This window comes from Rhamphochromis sp. 'chilingali', assembly GCF_963969265.1.
Source record: "Rhamphochromis sp. 'chilingali' genome assembly, chromosome: 7".
Taxonomy (NCBI): Eukaryota; Metazoa; Chordata; class Actinopteri; order Cichliformes; family Cichlidae; genus Rhamphochromis; species Rhamphochromis sp. 'chilingali'.
In genome coordinates this window covers 33,684,932-33,708,049 of record NC_137934.1, presented here as the reverse complement: position 1 = coordinate 33,708,049, position 23,118 = coordinate 33,684,932, and the positions used below count along the sequence as shown (strand labels likewise).

The window sequence follows — 23,118 nt, the reverse complement described above, 5'->3', positions numbered from 1 at the left end:
CACACAGGGCCATGTAGGTTTGGATTTTTTTTCTCCCTTAATAATAAACACTTTCATTTAGAAACTGCATTTGGTGTTTACGTCTGTTATCTTTGTCTAATATTTACATTTGTTTAATCTTCTCAAACATTTAAGTGTGGCAAACACAAAAAAAACAGGAAAGCAGGAGGAAGGCAAACTTAATATTCAGGTTTCTAGCACGATGTAGAGTAAGTGGTCAGTGTTTTTAGACAAGTCTGTGAAATAACCACCACAGCAATCTGCTAGCAAAGCAATCACAAGGAGATTTTTGCCAATCAGTTGGGGAATATAGATTTTTCCCTAGACCTGTCTGAATTTTACTTTAGGAATCGTTTTCCAATAACTTCTCACAACTCAGGGGAATAGTCATTTTCCCCTAGATTTCCCCAGCACTGGTCTCTAGGCCTGGACAACTGCGGGCTTCACTTCATCCTACATCGTCACCCTGATTGTCACACATCCAAAATGATGTCGTAGGGGTGTCTGCAAAACCTCAGTAAACCTATGGTTTAACTCAAACTGGAGCTCATAATTATCAGATGGTTAGGAAAATTCACCACATTGAAAAATGTTTTTTGCTGTAATTCCAAAAAGAAACAACAAACTGTAAAGTAACCTGTCAAAGTGCCCACACCCTTAACCATGCATAGTTTTAAACTTTAATATAATTCAGAGCTTTATAAAAATGCATCCCTTGTAAAATGCCCTGAAAGTGGAACTCTATATATCTAATGCTATAGAGGCTAAATAACTTTTTCTGTATCAGGCTGTTTATTTCTGATGTGAAGTAGAGGATTTTAACACGAAATTCCTTTTTTTCCAGCCATGAACTGGTTTAATGCTTGTGAAGAAAAAAAGAAACTGAAGTGTAAAAACAAAAATGTGTGTTTTTTACCTTGTTGATCAGCTCAGATAACGTGCCACATAACACCCAGTTCCACTCTTAATAAATACGAAGTTAACTGACTTTTGTCTGTAGCTTTACTTTTAAAAACACACTTGAATGTGTTATTAATGTTCTCATGAGGATCTCGAAGACTCTAGTCACATTTTGCCAAACTGCTGACCTATTTCTTCACATCAATGACAAAAAAACCCACAACTACAATCAAACAGAGTTTAATGAATGAAATGTGTGACTGGATACACTGATGTATAAAAAAACCCGGCTCAATACACAGAGTGAAAAATGTGTGTGTGTGTGTGTGCGTAACACATTTGCGTGAATCAGAAGTTCCATATGTAGCAGTATGGTGCTGCAGCTTGAAGACAGGCATGCCAAGTAAATGATCACCAGGCTAATGCACACACTATTTCACAAATATCCTGTATGTACAAAAGTTGCAGGAACTTTAAACCATTTCTTTTCTTTCTGGTGCGTATGGAGTATAAAACCTGGTGAAGGGTTCTCACGTGTGTGTAATAAGCTTTGGTTTGACCGACCGTACATCAGCCTCAACACAAGCAAGCATTCCCCAAATGGTCCTCTCTGGATTTTACCTTCTCTGTGGAGTTTTGTGTGCGTGTGTGTGTGTGTTTACTGCAAACAGATGTGTAACAATCGTGCGCATTCTCATCATGAGTTGTTATTAAAAAAAAGAAAGAAGTGGTTGTTTCAGCTTCCTTCTGAAAGCCAGTTTGAAATTGTTGGGTTTACAGTACAGCACATCTGATACATGACAGGGTTGTGATCAGTTATCTGCAATATTTCGAACAAATCCCACTGAGTCAGTCCGCTTAAAGCAGTGACACCAAGACTTCTGGACGACGACATCACAGATTACGGGGAATTCCTCGCCAGTAGAGTATTATACTGTACATTCATGACTCGATATGATGCCAGCCTTTAAGCTAATGTACACGAACATTTATAGCGTACACAATGTTTGTTAAGGTAGACAACTCTGACTCAAGTAGTGAAATAACAAAAAATTAAATTAAAAAAACCCAGAAAAATCTTGTTTGTATATCAGGGCACCGAACATGTTTTCACAGGCCTCTGCAGCCTGCTGATTGGACACAATTAGACATCATTATCTTCATCAGAGTCTTCTTTGTCATCACTTATTTGTCTGTCCTCATTCCAAAAACACGCTAGCAAGCTAAGACATATGTAAACGCAGTAAAATAAAGAATACAATCAGTTTTTGCTCTTCTGAGTCGATGAAAATGTCTTCTCATTCCACAAATGTCTCCTTTATTTATTTTTTTATGTTTTTTTTGTAGGTTTTATTTTTGTTGGCAAAGTTACTTCCTCAAGCTGAACCCCCGTTTGTCCTTCCCATGGTTCAGCCCTGCCTTTGACTTCAAACTCTCGACCGAAGGCGGCGGTGGTCCATCATCGCTGAAGCAGCAGCAGAAGGGTCACCGGGAGCAGGAGCAGCAGGCTACAGAAGCCGGTTTGGAACGCGGCCGCGCCTCTGACTCGGTTGTTGTCCGGCGAGTAGGCATACAATCCTGGTCTGCTACGAGGACACTGGCCACCTACACACATACCGCTTCCAGAGCCGCTGATGTCATCACCTGGAAAAGAGAGCGATACGGATAAAACACTGTTAACGGTAAACTGTGAAATAATTCTTTAAAGACCAGTGGAAGCTTTTTTTATTAAATGTCACCTTCAGCTGCTCTTTATAATTGACCCAATTGTGTTTGGGTCCGTCTGAAATTCCTGAATGCAATTAATCTTTTAATTACACCATTCATAGGGAATATTTTGTCCCTAAATCCCAGGTCTCATTAACTCTAGGGAATAAGACCCCCGACACAAGAGAGCTGGTGCATTTGATCTACTTGCAGAATCAGTATGATATAAAACAACTATTTCTGGTATCTACTTTTACCAGAAGATCACTCACTTGCATCCTGGAAGTCTACATCATTGCCATCCAGTGCATTTTTCAGCCTGTTGCTCATAATTTTGAGTTGCATGATCTGCTGCCGGATGGTCATGTCTGGCTTTGTGATGTCGAGCTCCACTTCTGGGTTGTTGATCTGATTGGCCAAACCATCGCCCATCACTTCTGGAAGGTACCTAATTGGCCATGAGAAGCGACAGGAATAGAAGCATGATGCTCATAGCTTAAATCACTGCCTTATGACTGTCACATTATCGCTGATGACAGAGCTTGTGTGTGCTCAGCGGACTGTGAGGCATCAATATTTGGTTTTATGGGCACTCCTTAGCTTATCTTAGCCTTCGGGGTTTTCTCAAATGCAGTTAATTACTATTAAATTAAATTTAGTTATTTTTTTCTATAGCACCAAATCACAGCAACATTCACCTCAAATAACTTTGTATGGAAAGGTAAAGACCCTACAACAATACAGAGAGAACCCCAACAGCCAGACGAGTCTTAGTAGAGGGAGTTTGCGCAGCTATATTGTGGTGTTAAAAGCACAGTCGTGCAGCCTGTGGTTATGCAAAAGAAAACAAGTACTTGTGAGTATCCTCAACTGGAAAATACAATACCTAGTCCCAAAGCTTTAAGAAATGGGCACCAGTGGATAGTAAAATCAGTGCTGCAGAAGAAAGAAAAAACCCCTTTTAAAAAAAATTATATAATTTTTATTTATTATATTTTTAAAGTATTTCATCCGGCAAGATACTGCTTGAGAAACATTAAAAGTCGTGAGGAGTGCTGTGTTTGAAAAACTATTACATAAACCCTTTGTGACTCCTGATGGAGCTGTGCAAAGTCTGGTTGTGTAATTGGCCTTCTGACTTACACCCCTTTCAGACTGACACCTACGCTGCTGTGTCAGCCACCCCAGCTATGTCAGGAGTAAGCATCTCTTTTCAATTGTGGGCCAGTGTTTTTAGCATTGATCATCAGGGCTTAGTTTTTCCAGACATGGATTATGCCTAATCCTAGACCAAATACTTTTTCCAATCAGGATCTTCAAGTCTAGAAATCTGTGCCTGGGAAACCAGCCGAAAGAGATCAACATGTCCCGGTGCAATGGACGAGCAGGGGTGTGATTTTGTTTAACTTTCTGTTGTAATTAAATAATAAAATGTAGGCATAAATAAGACAAAGTATGCTGTGGCAAAGAACTTATTATGCAAACAAGAAACTAAAACTTCCTTTTGTCTCAGACAGCCAAATATCTTTGCAGGCGCGTGAGGTCTGAGTCACTATATGCCTACCACTCACTTTTGCATTTAGGCCTAAAGCTCTCTTTCAGCCAATATATTCATGTATTTTTCTTTATGAAAAGACTCAAACAAGGCAAATTTACAAATAAAACACAATTTCATTAAAAGGTTCAGCCTAAAGCCGCTCTACGCCCATCCAAAAACTCCTCTCCACAGCTTCCTATCACGCTACCCTGTAAGTGGAGACAGCTGTGCTCTGGCTCCACAGGAGACCGGGGGCGCGGTCGAATAGTCAATTCTGCTTAGGAAGGTCTCTAACTGAGTTAAGCGACCCAGAGGTATCTGCATGGCAGCCATAATAAGAGCCGTTCGAATTCTCTAAATACTTAGAAAAGGTCATTCGATGCTTCATTATCACCTCCTCTGGCATAGGACAAACTGCACCATCCTTTATGAAAGGAAAGGAGATAATGAGATCCCATAACTCATAGCTACTCACCATCCGACCATTAAATGATTCAAAATAAACTGACAAAGTGACGCAGATCATGTAAATATTAACTATGAGTGTTCCCCAATTTACAGCCTGCTGATTTGTTTAGAATTTTCAACAGCAGGCTGCTAAACCCACAGCTGCTGTAACAGGATCTACTTCTCATCAAGCTATCGCCTTATGTGAAGAACATACTGTGGATTTATATTAGCTCTCTAAATCAAGATTATGCGCTATATTAATTGATCGTTGTGTTTAATGTTAGCTATAGTTCACTTTGCATTAGTTATATCCGCTGTAGCCAGAATCCCCAGACTTTAGGATCATCATTAAAGTAATTTATAACACACACACACACACACACACACACACACACACACAGAGGACTCTGAATTGGATAAGTGATGGATGGGGGGAATTTTTCTTCACTTATAGACAGGCTTAAAAAAAGGAAGAAATGATGCGGTGAAGTATGTCAAGATCAAGGATCAGTTGCCAGTTTGTTTATATGTTTGGCATCTCCCACTACAGTATATATGGGTGTGTACTTTTTCTCTCCTCCCCCCAGGTGTTTCTGTCTCTGGGTGAGAAAGGTGTGAGAGGTCCCAGTTTCAAGCTCCCAATTCATGTTACGTGCCCTAGCCTTCGGGGTAACCTAAACACAACATGAGACGCGACTCTCAAGAAAAGACCGGCACCCTAACAGCCAAAGATGCTAAGCAGGAATTTATTTGCTTCACCAAAACAACAAACCAACGTTTCCTGCTCTCCCCTGACCAAAAATAAAAGGCAAACAGAAGACAATGTTCTAGTCTATGCTCCTAAACAAGAGACAAAGTGTTTCATCAAAGAAATGGCTTCTTATTCCCATTTAACTGCTACAGTGCTTTGAATTTGCAGTTCTCTAGTTATAAAACGATATTTTTTAAAATGCTCTCAGCTAGCCGCCACGTTACCAGCAATACAGATGAGCTCACGCTGTTCACTAAAGGATTTAAGTGCAGGATTCTCACACAAGCACTCAAAGCTACGAGCAACTGGCTGGCTCAAGGAGAGATGCAAGGTGGCTGTCAGCTGGAGGCTAAGAGGCTGCTGTCCACTCAATTAGCAGTCGCTGCATGTCTCTGCCAACACACACCTTGTAGGAAGGAGAAGGGAAAAAAAACACAGTCCCACTCATACTCTGATGGGAGGAGCCAAACACGTAAACAACATGGCACATAACAAGTAAGATGCACATGTTGTTTTCCCTCTTTTGAACAGTGTGGTTCAACAGAACAGACACTCTTCCTTAGTCAGTATGAATTCGCCTTCACAACTTTCTTTCTTCATGACATTTTCCACTAGAGTCAAAGAACAATGTGTAGTAGAAGGAGGAAGCAGGTCCTTTTTTTGACTATTTGACTGCACCCCTAGTGGTGGAAGCAGGACACACCCACAGAACCAAAGATAGATGGAGTCTGATTATTCAAGACCTTGTATGTGAGGAGAAGGAACTTGTTGTTGCAATTTGGGCACCATGACACAATCCTACTGAAAGAAGATGTGTGATGATGCCGAGTTATTGTTTCCACAGGATTTCTGTTGTAATTCTGCGTCTGATATCTATTGAGCTCTACAGAAAACCACAAGATGTCACTGCAAAGCTGCAAGCGAGTATTAATGGCATATTCTTTATCACACACAGTCACACACAGTCAGCAATTCATCTTTATTTCATGGCCTCTTTCACATTATTCACACACACAGAGGCACAGCACATATTTGATGTTTAGTTGGCCCTAATCCAAGCACTTTAAAGAAAGGGAGGTGCGAATGTGTGTGCACGTGTGAAGCGTGGCCGGATCCTCAGATTGTTCTCTAATCCATTTGCACATGGATTAAGGGAGGCAGAAAAACACACAGGGGTGTGTTCTTTTGTTTCCATGAATACCTGTGTCGCAGGATGTGGATTTCTGCTGGGATTTGGAATCACTGTATGTGGAAGAAATGTAAGTTCGGCACCTTGGAACTGATGCCTGCTTTGTTTTGACACAGGTGCTACAAATGGCTTTCAACGTGAAGAGGAGGCCTGTGTCTCGCAGCTTCATCAGAAGCTGGATGTTTGGCTTCTTCTCTTTAGAAGCATTTTCCAGTTTTTAAGTATTAAAAAGAAACGTTCTCTTTGGAATGAAACTTCACTCAACAGTTGTTGTTGGGATGAAGGTGGGATGTCTAACTGCCTTCCTGCCTTTCAGTAACAAGTGCATGTGGGAATAAGGAATGCAGTCAAAAACAACAAAAACCTAAAAAGAAAAAAGTACACACAAAATAGACTATGAACTTTTGTCTTCTTCTTTCACTTGATAGCTTGAGGGGTTGCCACAACAGATCATTTGCCTTCATCTCACCCTAACCCCCAGCATCCTCCACTGGCACATCAACCCTCTGCATGTCCTCCTTCACTACATCCCTGAACTTTCTCTGTGGTCTTCTTCTTTTCCTCTTGCCTGGCACTTCCATATTCAGCATCATTTGTCTGATATATCTGCGCATGTCCAGACTAACTCAGCCTAACTTTGTCTCCAAACCCCTCAAACTGAGATGCCCCTCTGAAGTACTCATTTGTCCATCCTGGTAGTTCACAATCAAAATCACAATCATCTTCAGCTCTGCCGCCTGCAGCTCGGCTTCCTGTTTTTTTGTCAGTCTCACTGTTTCCAAGATAGTCTCACTGCCATCTTGTAAGCCTTTCCTTTCACTCTTGCTTCTGTCTTTCTGTCACAAATCAGCCCTCATACTCATCTGCACCCACTTTATCCTGCCTGCACTCTCTTCTTCACTTCTCTTGTGCACCATCTGCTTTGCATGGTTGAACCCAGGTATCTAAACTCATCTACTGTCACGACCTCTACCCCTTCTATGTTCACCTTTCCACCTGTCTCTCTCTCTCATTCACACACATGTATTGTTCTGAATTTCATTCCTCTTCTCTCCAGTGCAAACCCCCAACTCTCCAGAGTCTCTTCCACCTCTCACTTCAGTGTCGTCTGCAAACATCATAGTCCGCAGAGACTCCTGTGCGATCACATCTGTATAAGCCAAAAGCCCAGACTTCCAGCTAACTTGAAACACTCCATTTTATTTCTATTCTCAGCTCTGACAGAGGTGACAAGGGTCATATGCTCATCTTAGACACACAGCTCTGGTTGTGAGCACAGCAGCTCCACTCATCTGCTGTCCACATCTTTTCTTTAAGAGGGGGGCAAAACCAATCTGCAGAAGCTGGCTTAAAGGAAGAAGAGTGTGGATTAACTGAGGGGCTGCACCATGGTCCTGTGTACTATATTAAGGGATTATTTTGATATGTGAATCATACAAAGCTGCTCTAGCAAAGTGCATGAATAAAAACATTTCAAATGAGAATAACAGCCCCACATTAATGCTGAAGATAAATGCAGGGAGGTTAAGTAATAATCTTTATATGATGTATAGATAAGTAAACAGAGAAAAACATATAAGAGGTTAGGTTCAGGCTTGTTTTTTAAAATCAACATTAATGCGCATATTTCCTGCTTTTTTCCCCTACCTGGCTTTAGTGATACCATTCCAGCATTTGTCCTGACTGTTGCCTCCAGGTGCCAGTTTGCCACATAGTGCCAAAGAAAGCTGAATCCAGTACTGACGCATCTCCCTCAGCTTACTGGATAGATCCGATACCTAACAACAAAGAGAGTGCAAACAGTCTTTATAAACAATACATAAAGTGATGGAGTCTCACTCTTAAAAGCCATGCAAACACCGATAAAAGAAATTCTGCTGAGCTCTTCAGCCGGTCGTTTGCGCTTACATCCATGAAAATCCACTGATGCTTGCTGTCGTTAAGTATGTAATCATTATTTTTAAAGTACACCACACACAGGTGTGGTGTACTTTAGATGTATGCACCTGCATTTCAAGTCTGAGTCCAGCAGTCGGGGAGGGTTTGTACTCAGACGCAGTCAAGGAGCCACTCTTCTTCTTCTGTTCATGAGGGGTGGGACTTCCTGTTCCTGGCTCTCCTGGCATTCCACACGTCTGATACACCTACAAGCACAAAAGACACAAAGACAGATAGAAAGATGCACACACCGTGAGGTATTTACTAGCTAAGTTTACATTGGTGATATCTAATTCACCCACTAGATGGCGCCACAGACAAGCATTTGAAAATCTCAGCTCCTTTTGCACTGACAGTATATTAATCGGTATATATTAAAGGAGCAGATCACTATCAGTATATCTGTGGCTAACTATGTAAGCTAATAATGCTCTCCATTCTTCTGACGGACTTATCTGGATGGTGCTACGTTCTTTATGATCCCTTATTCACAAGGGGTCACCATAGCAGCTGTATGTTTCATTTGCCAGACAACCTTCCCCATGCAACCCCCAAAGGGATTCGTTTCTCCTGGTTACACAAATGTGTGAACTAATGTGTCAACGTTTAAACTATGGATCCACCATTCTGTCCTTATATGACTTTGTATGTTCCTTAACATGGGAATAAAACCAGTACAGAAGTAAAAGGTTTGGATGATGAGCTGTTTATTTGGAGATAAAAAACTAATATAGGTGTTGAGTCAGACAAGCTTGCCTTAGCTGTAAAAGCATCCATGTTTTCCTGCAGGTAGTGCACCGCCTCGTAGATTCGAACTGGGATGGAAGAAAGAACCACGTCGAGGCTGGGCTCTGTGCTGAAGCTAGACGCCACCTGGATCATCGTGTCTTAACAGGGGAGTGAGGACAGCGACTTTAACCGGGCAGTGTTTTTCGATTTTTTTGTTTAGCAGAATTGTTAAATAAACTATTTAAGTGAATTCTCAGAGGATTAGTAAGATTTTCATTGTGTCTCACCTATAAGGTTCTGCCACTCAGGGTTCAGGTCAGCCTGATTGGCCAGGCAGCCCTTCATGACGTTTGCGCAGTAGCTGGAGCACGGTTTAGCAGAGGCCACGCCACGACAATGGGGGCAGTATAGCAGCTTCATCAAGGCTCTCTCACACTCTGGACTCAGAGAAACCTGGTATGAGTGAATGGAAGAGTCAGTTTCATTCAAAAAGAAGGAAGTTTATGTTTCTTACAGGGAAAAAGACAGAACAAAAAATATTGGCAGTCACCAGCGCTACCCCTCCGCCTCAGGAGATACACCTGTGGTGCAAATGTGAAATCCCAGGTGATTTCCTTCTCTAGTTATTGGATTCACAAGATTTTCAAAAAACCTTCTGACCTAACCCTAACCCTTGATGTTGAGATCTGAACTTGTCTGAGATTTTTAGTAGCTGCACTTCTGGCATTATTTTGTAAATCCTATATTGCCTCTTTCTCACGTTATTTCACAAAGTTTGTTGTCCACCCACGCTATTGTCAACCTGCCCCCCTCTGTCTTTCATTGCTAAGGAGTAAAAAACAGAAATTAGTTCTTTCCCCTGTCCTTTCAATGAGGGAACTAATTAAAAAACACACAGTAGAGGGCGCTATCGCAGCATAATATGAAATACAGGCGCAACTGGAAGGCAATGATGACCCTGCCTGTCTGTCTTTTTACAACACTGCTGCTCTCTCAGCTTCTGATTATGAACCCAAGTCGTGAAATGTTGTCAGCTTCACCACGACTGCTGTCACATCTCAGAGTGGGACGCTTCAAATCAGAGAAACAACAGCACACAAAGGTGTGTTTGTCTGATTTTAATAAGCGCCGTGCTCTCTTGCATACCCTCACACATTCATCTCTGTGCATTCTGAAGCTCAGTCAGCACACACTCGAGACCTGCTCGTGTGGAAACAGTCGCTGTCAGCGCGAGGTCTGCGTTCATTTGCGTCACACATTTTTCCATGCGATAATGTCTTTCATGTGTTTAAAAGTCTGCGCTGCTAATGAAGTTTTGACAAAAACTAAACGAGGTGGGCTACATGTGCTGTGATGGAGTGCACAACTTGAGCAGGTTTCAAGAATGTGCTCAGATTTTCATATCAATCAGAAATGAATGGAACCTACGGGAAACCAGAAACATGCCGAGTTTTGGGAAAATGGGCTTAACACTACCCAATTCCTGCTTTTAAAAAAACAAAGATTTATGCACTGCTGATATACTGGCATCTGGGACGAGTGATGAACCGAAGGCATGCCTTGCTCTTGTTCTTTGTGTCCTAAATCAAACATTAAAAGAGAGGAGGCTGCAAACCATAAAACGCAGACAAAAAACAAACAGCCAAATCTGACGCGCTCCGTCCCCGAGAGATGAGAAAACTGCAGCAAGAGCTGGAAAAAAACAAAAAAACATCATCACACCCATAATTTGCTGTCATCCCTCCAAGTGAGAGTTTTGTTCTCATGGCAGAGTCTGACACTTCATTTCTGATGATCTTTGTGTTTCTCATTTGTAGGGTGGGGACATTTTCTCTGGCAGCCAGGGTGTGACGATCATGCAGCCATCATCTCTGCTTTCCTGGGACTACGCCAGGCAGGCCTTGGACACACACACACACACAGGCTGTGTGTGCAGACGTTCGTGTTTCCATGACTTCAGTGGACATCATTTGCCTTTCACTGAGTTCATGTGGCTTTACCCTAACCTGAACCTGAACTGCTACTTGCTTCATTCTCATATTTAATTATATACCTCACGGGGACTTGCCATTTCTCCCCCAAAGAGGGAGGATCCCAACACCTAAATGAGTATTACAAGCATGCACGCTCACCTGTGAGACCTTCCTGACCACATCTGCGCTGACTAACAGCCCCTGGACAAACGACCTGGCTGTGACAAACGCCCGGATCACCTTCGCCTTCATGTCTCGAGGGACGTCTCCAAACGGCCGCAGCGTCTCCTGTTGCTTAGCAACACACTCAAGGTAGTCCTCTGATAAGCTGACCTGTGAGACAGAGGTGACAGTGGAAGTGGACACACTGCGGATGAAATATGTTGCTGGGTACGCTGTTAGAAAAAATACAAGATCTTCCAGAGCAAGAGCAAAGGCAAAGGAATTCCCCAAACCACATCAAGAATCTCCAGTTTGGCCAACACTTGGGGACCCAACTGGAATTAGCTGTAACATTATTTTCTCAGCTGAGTCAGTTCCCTACACACCTTTTTTATTTTGCGTCTCTGAAAAAAAGGATACTTTGTCTTTACTCACATCTGTGGGTGCAGAGGCTTTGAATGTGCGCTCCAAAAGGCGGGACCAGAACTCGGACAGGTTCTCGTCCAGGTTGAGAGCAGAGCCCCGATAGTACTGACGCAGGTCTGTGTAGAGATCCCCGTACAGACGGCTGTTCTGGGAGTACAGCGGGCCGAGAGGAGACAGCACCTCCTGCAGGGAGCGCTCGGAGCGACCGTGCAGCTCAGTGAAATACACTGGAGGAGGGAAGGAGAAGAAGAGCCTCACCTTAACCAGAACTCCACAACAAGGCGAATTACATGCACATGCTCGACACATCAAGTGTAGCAAACAAACACCTATTTATACGTGTAGTGAACACACAGCAACAGCAATCATCTGGATTTCTGTTTCCAGACACTCCAAAAATGTCCTTTAATTTGTGTCTGGCTTCATCTGAGCTGAGTAATCCATGTGGCGTTTTTTAGCAGCTAGATTCAAGAGCTGGCCGATATCATACCAAACCTGCAGGCTGGTGCTGAGCAGGAAGTGTTACAGTGAGTTTATCAGATGGATTTTGATGAACGAGCACCTGCCAGGCTGTGCATGTGGAAGCTAGTGACTATATTGCTGAGACAGGGCCAAAGTAATGGGGCTGAACCGTAACTCTAAAAACAACCGAGGTGGACTGTAAAACTCTAGAGAGGTGAGGGGAAGGCGTCAGTTTTCAGTGCGACTTTCTTACTATAAACGGCTTTTTTCACCTCACACGTTGTCATTTGTCATTTTTGTTTTAACGGCCTTTCTGTTAAACAGCCACGATGCAGATGAACTATTTTCACTGCCCAGTCAACACGCACATTTCGTTTATAATATTTGACTTAAGATTTATTTAGGTTTAATTTATCTCTGCAGACAGATGGATAAAAAGCGAGCGAGAGCCCATAGGAGAGAACGAGGGAGTCAGCGAGCTGTCTCTGCAGTATACTGGTCTGGGCTTTTCCCTCATGCTTCAAAGGCCATGTACCAGTGCCAGTCTGCTCTAACAACATCCAGATGGACGGCCACGTTACTGCTACCGAGGTGGCCTGCTGCCTTCAGACTAATAATACTGTCCTCTCCTCCTCCTCCTCCTCCTCCTGCTCTCACTTGTCTTTCTCTTTATTTATTTTTATCCTGAAACATTGTTTCTTCTCAGCGCTAATGACACATTTCTCTCTGGTTGCATTCGTCTGTTTCGCTGGTGTTAGCAGCGGCAGATCTCAGTCTTCTTTCTCCCTTACATCCCTCTCTCTTCCTCTGATGTGCAGTGATCTGCAGACACGGCTCCTCAGTGGGTCAACTGCTCATTAGCTGAACCAGCCATTGCCCCAGGGGACACCCCTCTGTTTGTGGGTGTGTGTGTGTGTGTGTGTGTCTCCCCTGAGATGAGGGGATCAGCTTATCGTGTTTCATTGTTTCTGCCTAACTCCGCTCTCATTATAGCACCCAGTCAGGGGTCCCCTTGACGCACACACGCACACTTTTGTACAGTGACACACACACCCACCCTCTCCAGCTGTAGTATTGAGCGGTGTGCACGGGCAGAGCTTGTAACAAACAAAAAGATACACAACACACTAATGTCACACTGCTCTGGGCTCACTTCTGAAGCTTTGCTATCGAGCTCAGCTAGTAATGAGTGTCTCGCACACAAACACACACACACACACACACACACACACACACACACACACACACACACACACACACACACACACACACACACACACACCGTACTTACTGTCAAAGCTCCTGTGGAGACCATTGAAGACAGCCTGCAGCGACCTGCCGGCCTCTCTGATCAGTCCCTCTGTTTCTTTGGTGCTCAAACCGGCCAGGTCCTCCTCCATTGTGCTGGTACAGCAAGTCGGGCCCTGAGGACACATCCTCAGATGTTCACCTGACGCAGTGAGAGGGACACTAATTAATTAATTGGGCTTAACTGAATTGACATTATCTAATAAATGAACTTGTCAGCTTTCGAACATGTCCGTTTTCCACCATCCCGAACAACCACGAACACCGGGCTTAAAGAAGAGCGAGGTGCAGACGGGAGCTGTAACCGATTCTATTATCACTCATCGGGATGGCAACAGTCAGTTCACCACTTTATCTTAGATTGAAATATGTCAGCTACTGCTGGACAGTATGAGGCCCCCCTGAATTTGCATCTAGCGCCATCTTAGGTTAACATTTGAGTGCACGTTGAGTCTACTGTTGTAATATATCTAAATCTAGAGCTACAAAGAGGACAAAATTGTATTCTGCTAAATTAATGCGCGCAAAATAACTCACGCTCCAATCAGCTGTAGCTTTGCTTTGTAATTGGCAGGTATTTCCACAACTACTTGCTAACCTCCTCAGAAAGATTAAAACATTAATACCTGCCAAACATCAAGATGTTACAATTACAATGAGGCTAATCTCTACGTAGTTGTGCCGATAAGATGCAGAATGAGACAACAGAAATCTTTCATCTCATCTCAGACATCTTAACGTATTACAAACATGCTTTGTTTCTATTTATTCGCCAACCCCTCCGGTCTCACATGATTAGCAGGATCTGGCATGTATGCAGATGCTGTTGGACCACTTTAGTTACTGCTGCATTAGTATTTGAAAACTTCGAAATGAACTTGTATCTGCTGTGTGTTCCTTGTGTGTAGTGCTCTGCTAATATTTGGCTACTTAATTACAACTTGGCTGCAGGACACTCTCTTTCTATGTTTTTGCCAGAGTAAAGAATTTGGGTGCTTCTCATAAAATATTTATGACACTGCTGGAACCGTTTTATGCATTCAGACAAGATGAGCACTATTTACAGTGTATACAGTATAGCTGATTCATATATAGCACCAACAATGACTTTTTTTGCCCTGCTTTCCCCTCGGACTGTATATTTGTGTGTCTGCACTTTTTGAGGAAGTGTGTAAACTTGATTTAAAGTCTGTAATCGTTTTGTAAAAGTCCCTCGTTGGAGCCCATATTGCATTTAGCATTACTAAACATATTCATTCATATTCATTCATCTGTTTGCAAACAATATTATTTATTTAACAGAAACAAAAATTACCAAGGTCGATATTATCAGCCCTCTGATAATGGACCTTATAATATTTAGCCATAGCAGAAACCACTGCTGTGCAGTGATGCGTTCTTTTCCATTGTAATGCTAAAACTGAGGGTTATCTTCTAAAAACCTCAGCAACAGTTTGAGCTGTCACTTGAGAAATCATCATGCCAAAAGCAAAAGAAATCCATTTAGGCTAAAAGAATTGTTGATGCTCACAAAGCAGAAGACGGATATAGTTATATTTAAGGATAAAGCTATCACAACAATTCCAAGTTGTAAAAACTGGAGTCAGAAGTATCATCAAGACATTCAGAGAGACACACAACACAGAACAAGCCTGACAGAGGATGGAAGCAAAAGAGTTCAAAGACTAGCTAAAGAAAACTAGTGAGAGACGTGTTTACCAAGATGGGAAAGTCGCGAAGAAGAGAGGTTGGAGACCAAGAAAAACTCCCACAAAAGTGACACGTTCAAGCCAGGCTGAAGTCTGGAAAGATTATCCATACTGGAAGCGCATCCTTTGGCAAAAACTGGGTCCGGGTCATCGCTTTGTCTTCCAACGCGACAAGAATACAGAACATGCGTCGCTCCTGGAGAAGAACTACCTCCCGAAGACCAAAATGAACATTGATTGACTGGGATGTACCGGCCCTGACTTGAATTCCACTGAAAATCTGTGGGCTGAACTGAAGACCAAGGTATATGCCACAAACCATCGAATCTGGAGGAGCTAGGCAGATTCGTCAAAGAAAACCGGGCTGGGATTTCTCAGGAGATGTGTGTGAGACTTATTGAAAACTACAACCACCGACTCCAGGCTGTTATCCAGCTATGCTTTGACCCTGGTATTTTATTTTTTCTGAAATAATTTGGTTTCTGTCTGCAAAGTAAAATAATTTGAGCATCCAGAATAAAACTAGGCTGTTTGGAAAAGCTGTGTTAAAAATTCCTTGCTCTGTTTGAAAACTTTTGGGAAATATTTTTAAAAGAATTACATTTTCATTCCATTTAAAACGAATAATTCGGTCGTTGTCTGATCATGACATTCAAACATCACAGAAATGCAGAATCAAAATGTGAAAATGTACCGCCTTCAGCATTTTATTATTTTTTTGTCTCTGGTCTCATGGGGATTCCCAGAAACTGAAAAAAATTGAATATTCTTTTCCCCACATACACAAATAAACATTCACAAAGTCTCAAAAGCAGTCTGCAGCATGGACTGGTTGCCTTCAGGATTTGTGTGTGTGTGTGTGTGGGTGTTTATGTGGCTACGTCTGGAAGGGTTAAGGGTGAGTAAGTACCCCAAGGCTATGTGCATCACTGCTCTCTGCCTTCTTAACAGTTTCGGGAATCGGGTGTGTGTGTGCAGGTCTGTTGGTGTGGGTGCGCGCGCGTGTGTGTGTGTGTGCGTGTGTGTGTGTCCACTGCAGTAAGTGGAGCAGAAGGGGAGATGCCTTCATCATCACTGCTCCATGAATCTTTCATTGGCACTGGGTGGTGTGTGTGTGTGTGTGTTGTTATGTGTGTGTGTGTGTGTGTGTGTGTGTGTGTGTGTGTGTGTGTGTGTGTGTGTGTGTGTGTGTGTGTGTGTGTGTGACTCTGTGTGTGTGTGTGTTAACCGATAACCGAGAGCGAGATAAATGGTGGCATCTGGATTGCAGGAAATAGGACTTTTGTATCACCTTGCTTCGTTTCTCACATCCTGCTTTTGATATTTGGAATAATGTTTGTTTCACTGCCTTGCACAGAGTCACGGCGTTAAACCCGTCACACGCCCATCAGCTCTAACACCGAGATATTCTCTTTCATTCGGTCTTTAGTGTCAAGTGTAGGTCTGAGATGAGACGCTTCACTCATCTGAGCTTTCAAAAAAATCTACCAGTCACACCTGCTTCTTCACTGAGCGGCGAGCCTCATCATTAACTCACGTTGGAAGAAGCTCTTAAAAAGAACACTAATCACATCCTCACACTTAAGCTGTGAATTTTCACGACGCCCACAGTCCTTTCAATCTGATTTCCGGCGATAATCACTGAATCCTCATCTTTGTGCGCCGTAATTACAGCCTCACTGCCAGTTGTTCCAAACATTCAATCACATATTTAGTCAAATATACAGTTTGATATTATACGATCAGTTTGGCCAATTTTCCACACAGCTCTGCAGATTTGTCTCTGATTGGACAGGTAGAAATCATTCATGGGTGCTACTTTTTCAAGCATTTGATAGTAAAATTTACACCCAACTGTTTAAAATGCTTCATGCCTCAAGGTTAACAGCTACCCAACCCTAGCTGGGTTTCGTTTGAATTGGCCACATTTGTGGTATTCAATCAGGTATAAAGGCAAAAATTTCCTGAATTGCTAAAGTATGCAGCGAGATGTGTTGTATTAATGGCTTTAGAAGGTTATAAAACATGTGAGCCCTTCAATTGTCATGTCAAATAGGTGTGTGGGGGGTGGGGGTTGCAGACAGAGTTTAACAAGTGAATCCTTTGTTCTGAGCTACGTCTTAAACTTCCTAACTTTTATCCCTAAAACCTGCAGCTTCCTGAAATATTTTTGCCTCAAATGAAGTTTGCTTTGGACTCAACCCATCTTTGCGGAGCGTCTCTGGTCTCATGCGCTGGCATATCAACCACTGCATTTGCACACTAGGGTAGATGCCAGTATTCTTCTCTTTTTTTCACAGGGTTCAACTAAAATAGATATCCAGGAACCTCTCTAAACAAATAAATACTTTGGCTGATCTCTCACTTCTGGCTTAGCTTTACCCCTGGTCGTCTATATGAGCACACCCTTCTTTAGATCCTAACAACTGTAACAACCTCTGTCCGATTTCCAATCTACCCTTCATTTCTAAAATACTCGAAAAAGTGGTTGCAGCTCAACTTCATTTACACCTGGTTAATAATCTATGAGAGATTTCAATCTGGTTTTCGCTCATGTCACATGCTTTACTTAAAGTCACTAACGATCTTCTAATCGGAGCTGACTCTGGTCTTCTCACCATTCTCGTCCTTTTAGATCTGAGCTCACCCTTTGACACCATTTCTCACTCTGTACTTCTAAACAGACTTTCCTCTCTCGGCATCTCTGACACACCCCTCGCCTGGTTTCAATCATATCTCCTCGACCGTTCCCAGTTTATTCAACTAAGATCATTCCGCTCTCGTCTATTCCCCGTCACCTCTGGTGTACCTCAAGGCTCAGTTTTAGGCCCTCTTCTCTTCATAATATACATCCTCCCTCTAGGTACCATTTTCTGCAAATTTGATCTTCAGTTTCACTGTTTTGCTGATGACACCCAGTCCATTCTTGTCCACAGTCTTGTTACGTCCCATGGTCTCCCCCAAAAATCCCTCCATAAGCTTCAACTGGTTCAGAACTCTGCTGCTCGCATTATCACCAGAACCCCCTCCTACCAGCACATGACCCCTGTTCTTCAGGAACTTCACTGGCTTCTTGTGAAATTCCAGATAATATTCAAACCTCTTCTGCTCACCTTCAAGGCCATTCATAACCTCGCTCCTCCTTACCTTTCTGACCTGTTAACCACTACCTGTTCTGCCCGTTCACTTCGATCTTCTTCTTCTATCCAGCTTGCTGTACCTTCCTTCCGCCTCACCACCATGGGAAGCAGAGCTTTCAGCTGCTCTGCTCCCAGGCTGTGGAACTCTCTACCACCAGAAATAAGAAACATTGGTTCTCTCCCCCAGTTTAAATCCCAACTCAAAACTCAACTGTTCAAATCTGCATATTCACTGTGAATCCACTGTTTGTTTAATTTTATCTCTAGTGTAGGGTTTCAGCAGCAATAACCAGCTGTGACTGAGCAGTTTCCAGCAGTTTTCAACAGTTCCAAGCCCAACGGTGCCAGGTATGGAGCATAAACAGAACTACACTTGTTATTTTGGGGTTTCGCACCATAAACTCATCCCCAGAGTGAAACCCGCCTTCATAGAATTCTACTAAAAAGTCAAGGACAACAACCAGAACAGTGCTTGGTGCCACTAGGTGCACTGAACTGGTCAGATATGTACAATATATACAAAAGGTATCCTCAAAATGAAGATCAAGTTAAAGGAGCACAGAGGAGATCAAACATGCACAGGGGAGAGAATAGGACTCGAAGGAGGCAAACTCAGTGAGGTTTCTGATTTTGTTGTATAATAATCAAGTTCACCACTGCCCTTGGTTATGTATCCAAAACAGATGAGTCACCTAGGAAGCAGTGAGAAACTATTACTTAAGCTAAGTAAACTCAAGCTTTAACCTTCAAAGATGCCAAGGATGGAAAAACAACAACAGCAGCAAAACCTGTTTTTACTCTTAACGTCTAAAATGGAAACTGGTCATCACAAAAAAAACAGAATAATTACTGTACAAGACTGCAGAATCACACACACACGCACTAAGTTATACACGTGCAGAGCACTACCCACTTGTTTGGTGTTTTTAATTCATTTAAAGTTTTCAAAAGAGCAGCTGTGACGTAAAAGGCAGCTGAGCTTAACGCAACCCTGTGAAAACATGCCGCCGCAGTCTTTACCATGGCGCTATCCCTGTTAATATTTATCAGCTGCTCGTGGTGATGAACACTCCAGATGGGTGGTTTCTCAGGTGCATGCATGATTCAAAGCCATTGCCAACAATCTTTAAAAAAATTAACCAGACTGCATCCCCCTGAAAATTACTACGTAAGTGTTGGCTAAACACATGCGACACTGCAGGAGAGCTGATCGGCAGTGAATGAGTTACTGCGGCAACTTGATGTTGTGCACAAACTGAACATCTTTCTGTAGTTTGCCTGTTGGATGTGGGCACTGGTATTTGTGATCAACATGAATTATTTGGCCAGTATACTGGCTGACTGCTCACAGATATACTATATATTTTCTGATATGCATCGATATAAAAGTTTGTTGAAAAATCAACTTGTTTTCAATAATCTCCACGTGTAAGTAGAGTATGGTTTGAGTAAAGTTGGCGATCAAGGATCAAAGAATGCAATGAAAGCAAAATCCATTTAAATACAGATTATCCTGTTTTTTATTGGAGGAACACGTTTTTCACCTCATGAGGTTGGCGTGAATCCCGAGGAGGTAAATACTTTGGTATTGATTATGTGGAAATGCATGATGTGATATTTATGAGGAAAAATTCCTTTAATGCCAAGTAGAGATCACAGACTCCCACAGCCCTCCTGGAGCTAAGTGCTGCATTATAGAACCTGGTTGTGCTGCAGGGTATTTTGCACTTCATCATTAGCAAATCCATTTAATTCAAACCTTCTTTTTAGTTTTGCCTTCAGACAGCTTACACTGGTTGCCAAAGAGACCGCATTCATTTCCTTTTCCCATCAAAAACATACGCCTGTGACTTTCTTCTCTGCATCACACCCTCGCTGTTTCATCTCCCCACCCCCTGAATTCCTTGGGATAGCCCCGACATACCTGAGCTCGTCTCGACAAGCGAGCAAACCTCAGCACAGATTACCTGCATCGCTCTGCGGGCAAACAGAGAGTCATCCAGGCAGGGATAAAAGGCCCAAATCAAGCCCAGTCTGCAACAGGAAGGGTATTATGATTATGGGGGTGACACGGGGCAGAGGACTGGCTGTAAAGTGAGACTACGCTCAGTCCTCTTTTGAGTAAACTGAAACTCAAATTAAACTTCAATACAAGCAAACTTTGAATAAGACAAGCCACCATTCCTACTTTGGCAGCACTCACATTTAATCAAAGACAAATTGTTGAAGCAGCAGTTTATTTAAATACTTGACAGCAGCTGTCTGTTTATCTCAGTTTGTCACTTAAGTACACATTAATTAATCTCCCTCGAATGCTGCGCTGTCAGTGTTCTGGTGGCATGCTGCTGGTTTGTATCAGACACAGCAAAACATATCTGTCATGGTCCTGGGTCGGTGACCCAGCGCTTTTAGTTTGTTATCATTTTCCAGATGATGATGATGATTGTTTTAGTTCTGTGTTATATTCGGTCTGCCTCTGAGTCTGCATCTGTATCTGTCTGTCTATGGTGTCACCCCATCTGTTCGTGAAGCTGTCTGTTTAGATCTGTGTCTTGTTTGGTTCCCCGTGTCTGAGTTTCCTGTTTTATTGTGAAGGTCTCTGTCTGATGTGAGTGTGTTCAGTTTACATTTCCCCTGTCCCGTCAGTTCTGATTTCTCCCAGCTGTGTTGCCCTCCTGTCCCTCATCCCCTGATTACTGGTGTGTATTTAAGCCCTGTGTGTTCTCCTGCCTGTTGTCGGCTCGTCTGCATTCATCCGTCTACCTCTGCGTTCTATGGTGTTCCTGTCTCTGCCCCGCACCCCTTTTGTATGGTCTCAGGTTTGTCACTTAGTTTCTCCCAGTTTAGGTTTCCGTTTGTAAAGTACTCATACCTCGTTGCCTGTTTTTGTCACCACCACCTTTGTAAATAAAACATCACTCGTATCATCAGTTTGCTGCATCTTGGGTCCTCCTTTTCCTCCACACCACACGGCTCCCTCCGCCAGCCGTGACAGTACGAGCCGACCAACATGGACCCAGCAGCATCCGCACCTTCCCAGGAGTTTCGGGAGGAATTAATTGACACTGTTTCAAGGTTGGTCAACTTGTGGCTCGAGCACGAGGGGGAAGGGTTTCACCGCGCGGTAGAAGCCAGGATACAGCAGCTAATCTCTGCCCACTCCTGGCTGCTGGACTCGCTTCACCCGCTAGCACAAGACTTCCTCCTTCATGAGCTGCACCTTCGCCCTCCAGCCGCTACCGCTTCCCAACCCAGCCCGCCGGAGGTTTTGCCCGGCCCGCCGGAGGTTTTGCCCGGCCCGCCGGAGGTTTTGCCCGGCCCGCCGGAGGTTTTGCCCGGCCCGCCGGAGGTTTTGCCCGGCCCGCCGGAGGTTTTGCCCGGGAGGAAGCGACGATCGCGCCATCGGCGCGTCACCCCACAGCCGGAGATTAGGACTTCGGAACTGCCGGCTGTGGTGAGTGAGAAGGACCCTTTTTCTGTTTTGGACTGTGTGACTGTTTGTTCCGGGGCTGTGTTTTTTGAGTCAGCTGCCCCGCCGGTAGCTCAGTTAGCTGCCCAGCAGCCACTAGCTCAGTTAGCCGCTCAGTCGCCACCTCCATCACATTCAGCCTCACTACCCATAGCCCAGTTACAGTCACAGTCAGATTCATTAGACACTATGTTACAGTCCATAGCCCAGTCAATAGCTCAGTTGGTAGAGTCCATCCAACCCAAAAAGCACTGTTTTTCACCTGTTCATGTCCAGCAGAGAGACACGCCACATAACGCAGTAATCAGTCCCCAACAGCTGGCCAGTACAGAGACTGTGACGCACTCCAGGGCCTCCCCAGAGGCTGGGTTCCAGCCCCCAGCCGACTCTGGACCCCTGGAGGTCAAGAAGCCAGCTGAGGACTGCATCCGGCTGTTGCTGCCTGAGCTGAGTCACTGCTCTGTGCAGCCGCAGTCCGCTTTGTGTTCGCCAGAGGCCCGTGCGCCTGCTGGTTCTGACCTGTTCCTGCCAGAGGCCCGTGCGCCTGCTGGTTCTGACCTGTTCCTGCCAGAGGCCCGTGCGCCTGCTGGTTCTGTTGCGTGCCTGCCAGAGGCCCGTGCGCCTGCTGGTTTTGTCCCGTGTGTTCCAGGGGCCCCTGTGCCCACTGGTCCTGAGACTGTTCTCGCTGGAGGGCCCGAAGAGCCCGTCCAGCCTCCCGCCTCGTCAGCTGGAGGGCCCGAGGAGCCCGTCCAGCCTCAAGTTTCGTCTGCTGGGGGTTCTGGAGAACCCAGCCAGCCTCAAGTGCCGTCTGCTGGAGGGCCCGAGGAGCCCACCCAGCACCACGCCTCGTTAGCTGACGGTCCTGGAGGACCCAGCCAGCACATCTCCACATCACCTCCTGCAGCATCGCTGCCGTCAGGTTTTGCAGCCGTCCCGCTGCCGTCATCCTCGTCTGGTCCGGCCTCCGTGTCTTCATCCTCGCCTGGTCCGGCCTCCGTGTCTTCATCCTCGCCTGGTCCGGCCTCCGCGTCTTCATCCTCAGCCTCGTCCGGCCTCCGCGTCTTCATCCTCAGCCTCGTCCGGCCTCCGCGTCTTCATCCTCAGCCTCGTCCGGCCTCCGCGTCTTCATCCTCAGCCTCGTCCGGCCTCCGCGTCTTCATCCTCAGCCTCGTCCGGCCTCAGCCTCTTCATCCTCAGCCTCGTCCGGCCTCAGCCTCTTCATCCTCAGCCTCGTCCGGCCTCAGCCTCTTCATCCTCAGCCTCGTCCG

General features: G+C 44.3%; 1 protein-coding gene across 1 annotated transcript in view; it reads right to left on the bottom strand.

Moving 5' to 3' along the window:
* Window positions 1-1,144: 1,144 nt before the first annotated feature.
* Window positions 1,145-23,118, bottom strand: part of LOC308399561 (glypican-1-like) — a 50,872-nt gene continuing 28,898 nt past the window's right edge. The window contains exons 2-10 of the mRNA XM_080886899.1: window positions 13,516-13,674; window positions 11,772-11,989; window positions 11,334-11,507; window positions 9,489-9,654; window positions 9,229-9,359; window positions 8,541-8,678; window positions 8,182-8,312; window positions 2,880-3,055; window positions 1,145-2,544 (exon numbers count right to left, since the gene is read on the bottom strand). Coding sequence (XP_080743025.1) covers window positions 2,360-2,544; window positions 2,880-3,055; window positions 8,182-8,312; window positions 8,541-8,678; window positions 9,229-9,359; window positions 9,489-9,654; window positions 11,334-11,507; window positions 11,772-11,989; window positions 13,516-13,674 — 1,478 coding nt within the window. The 3' untranslated portion in view covers window positions 1,145-2,359. The remainder of the gene's footprint in view (window positions 2,545-2,879; window positions 3,056-8,181; window positions 8,313-8,540; window positions 8,679-9,228; window positions 9,360-9,488; window positions 9,655-11,333; window positions 11,508-11,771; window positions 11,990-13,515; window positions 13,675-23,118) is intronic.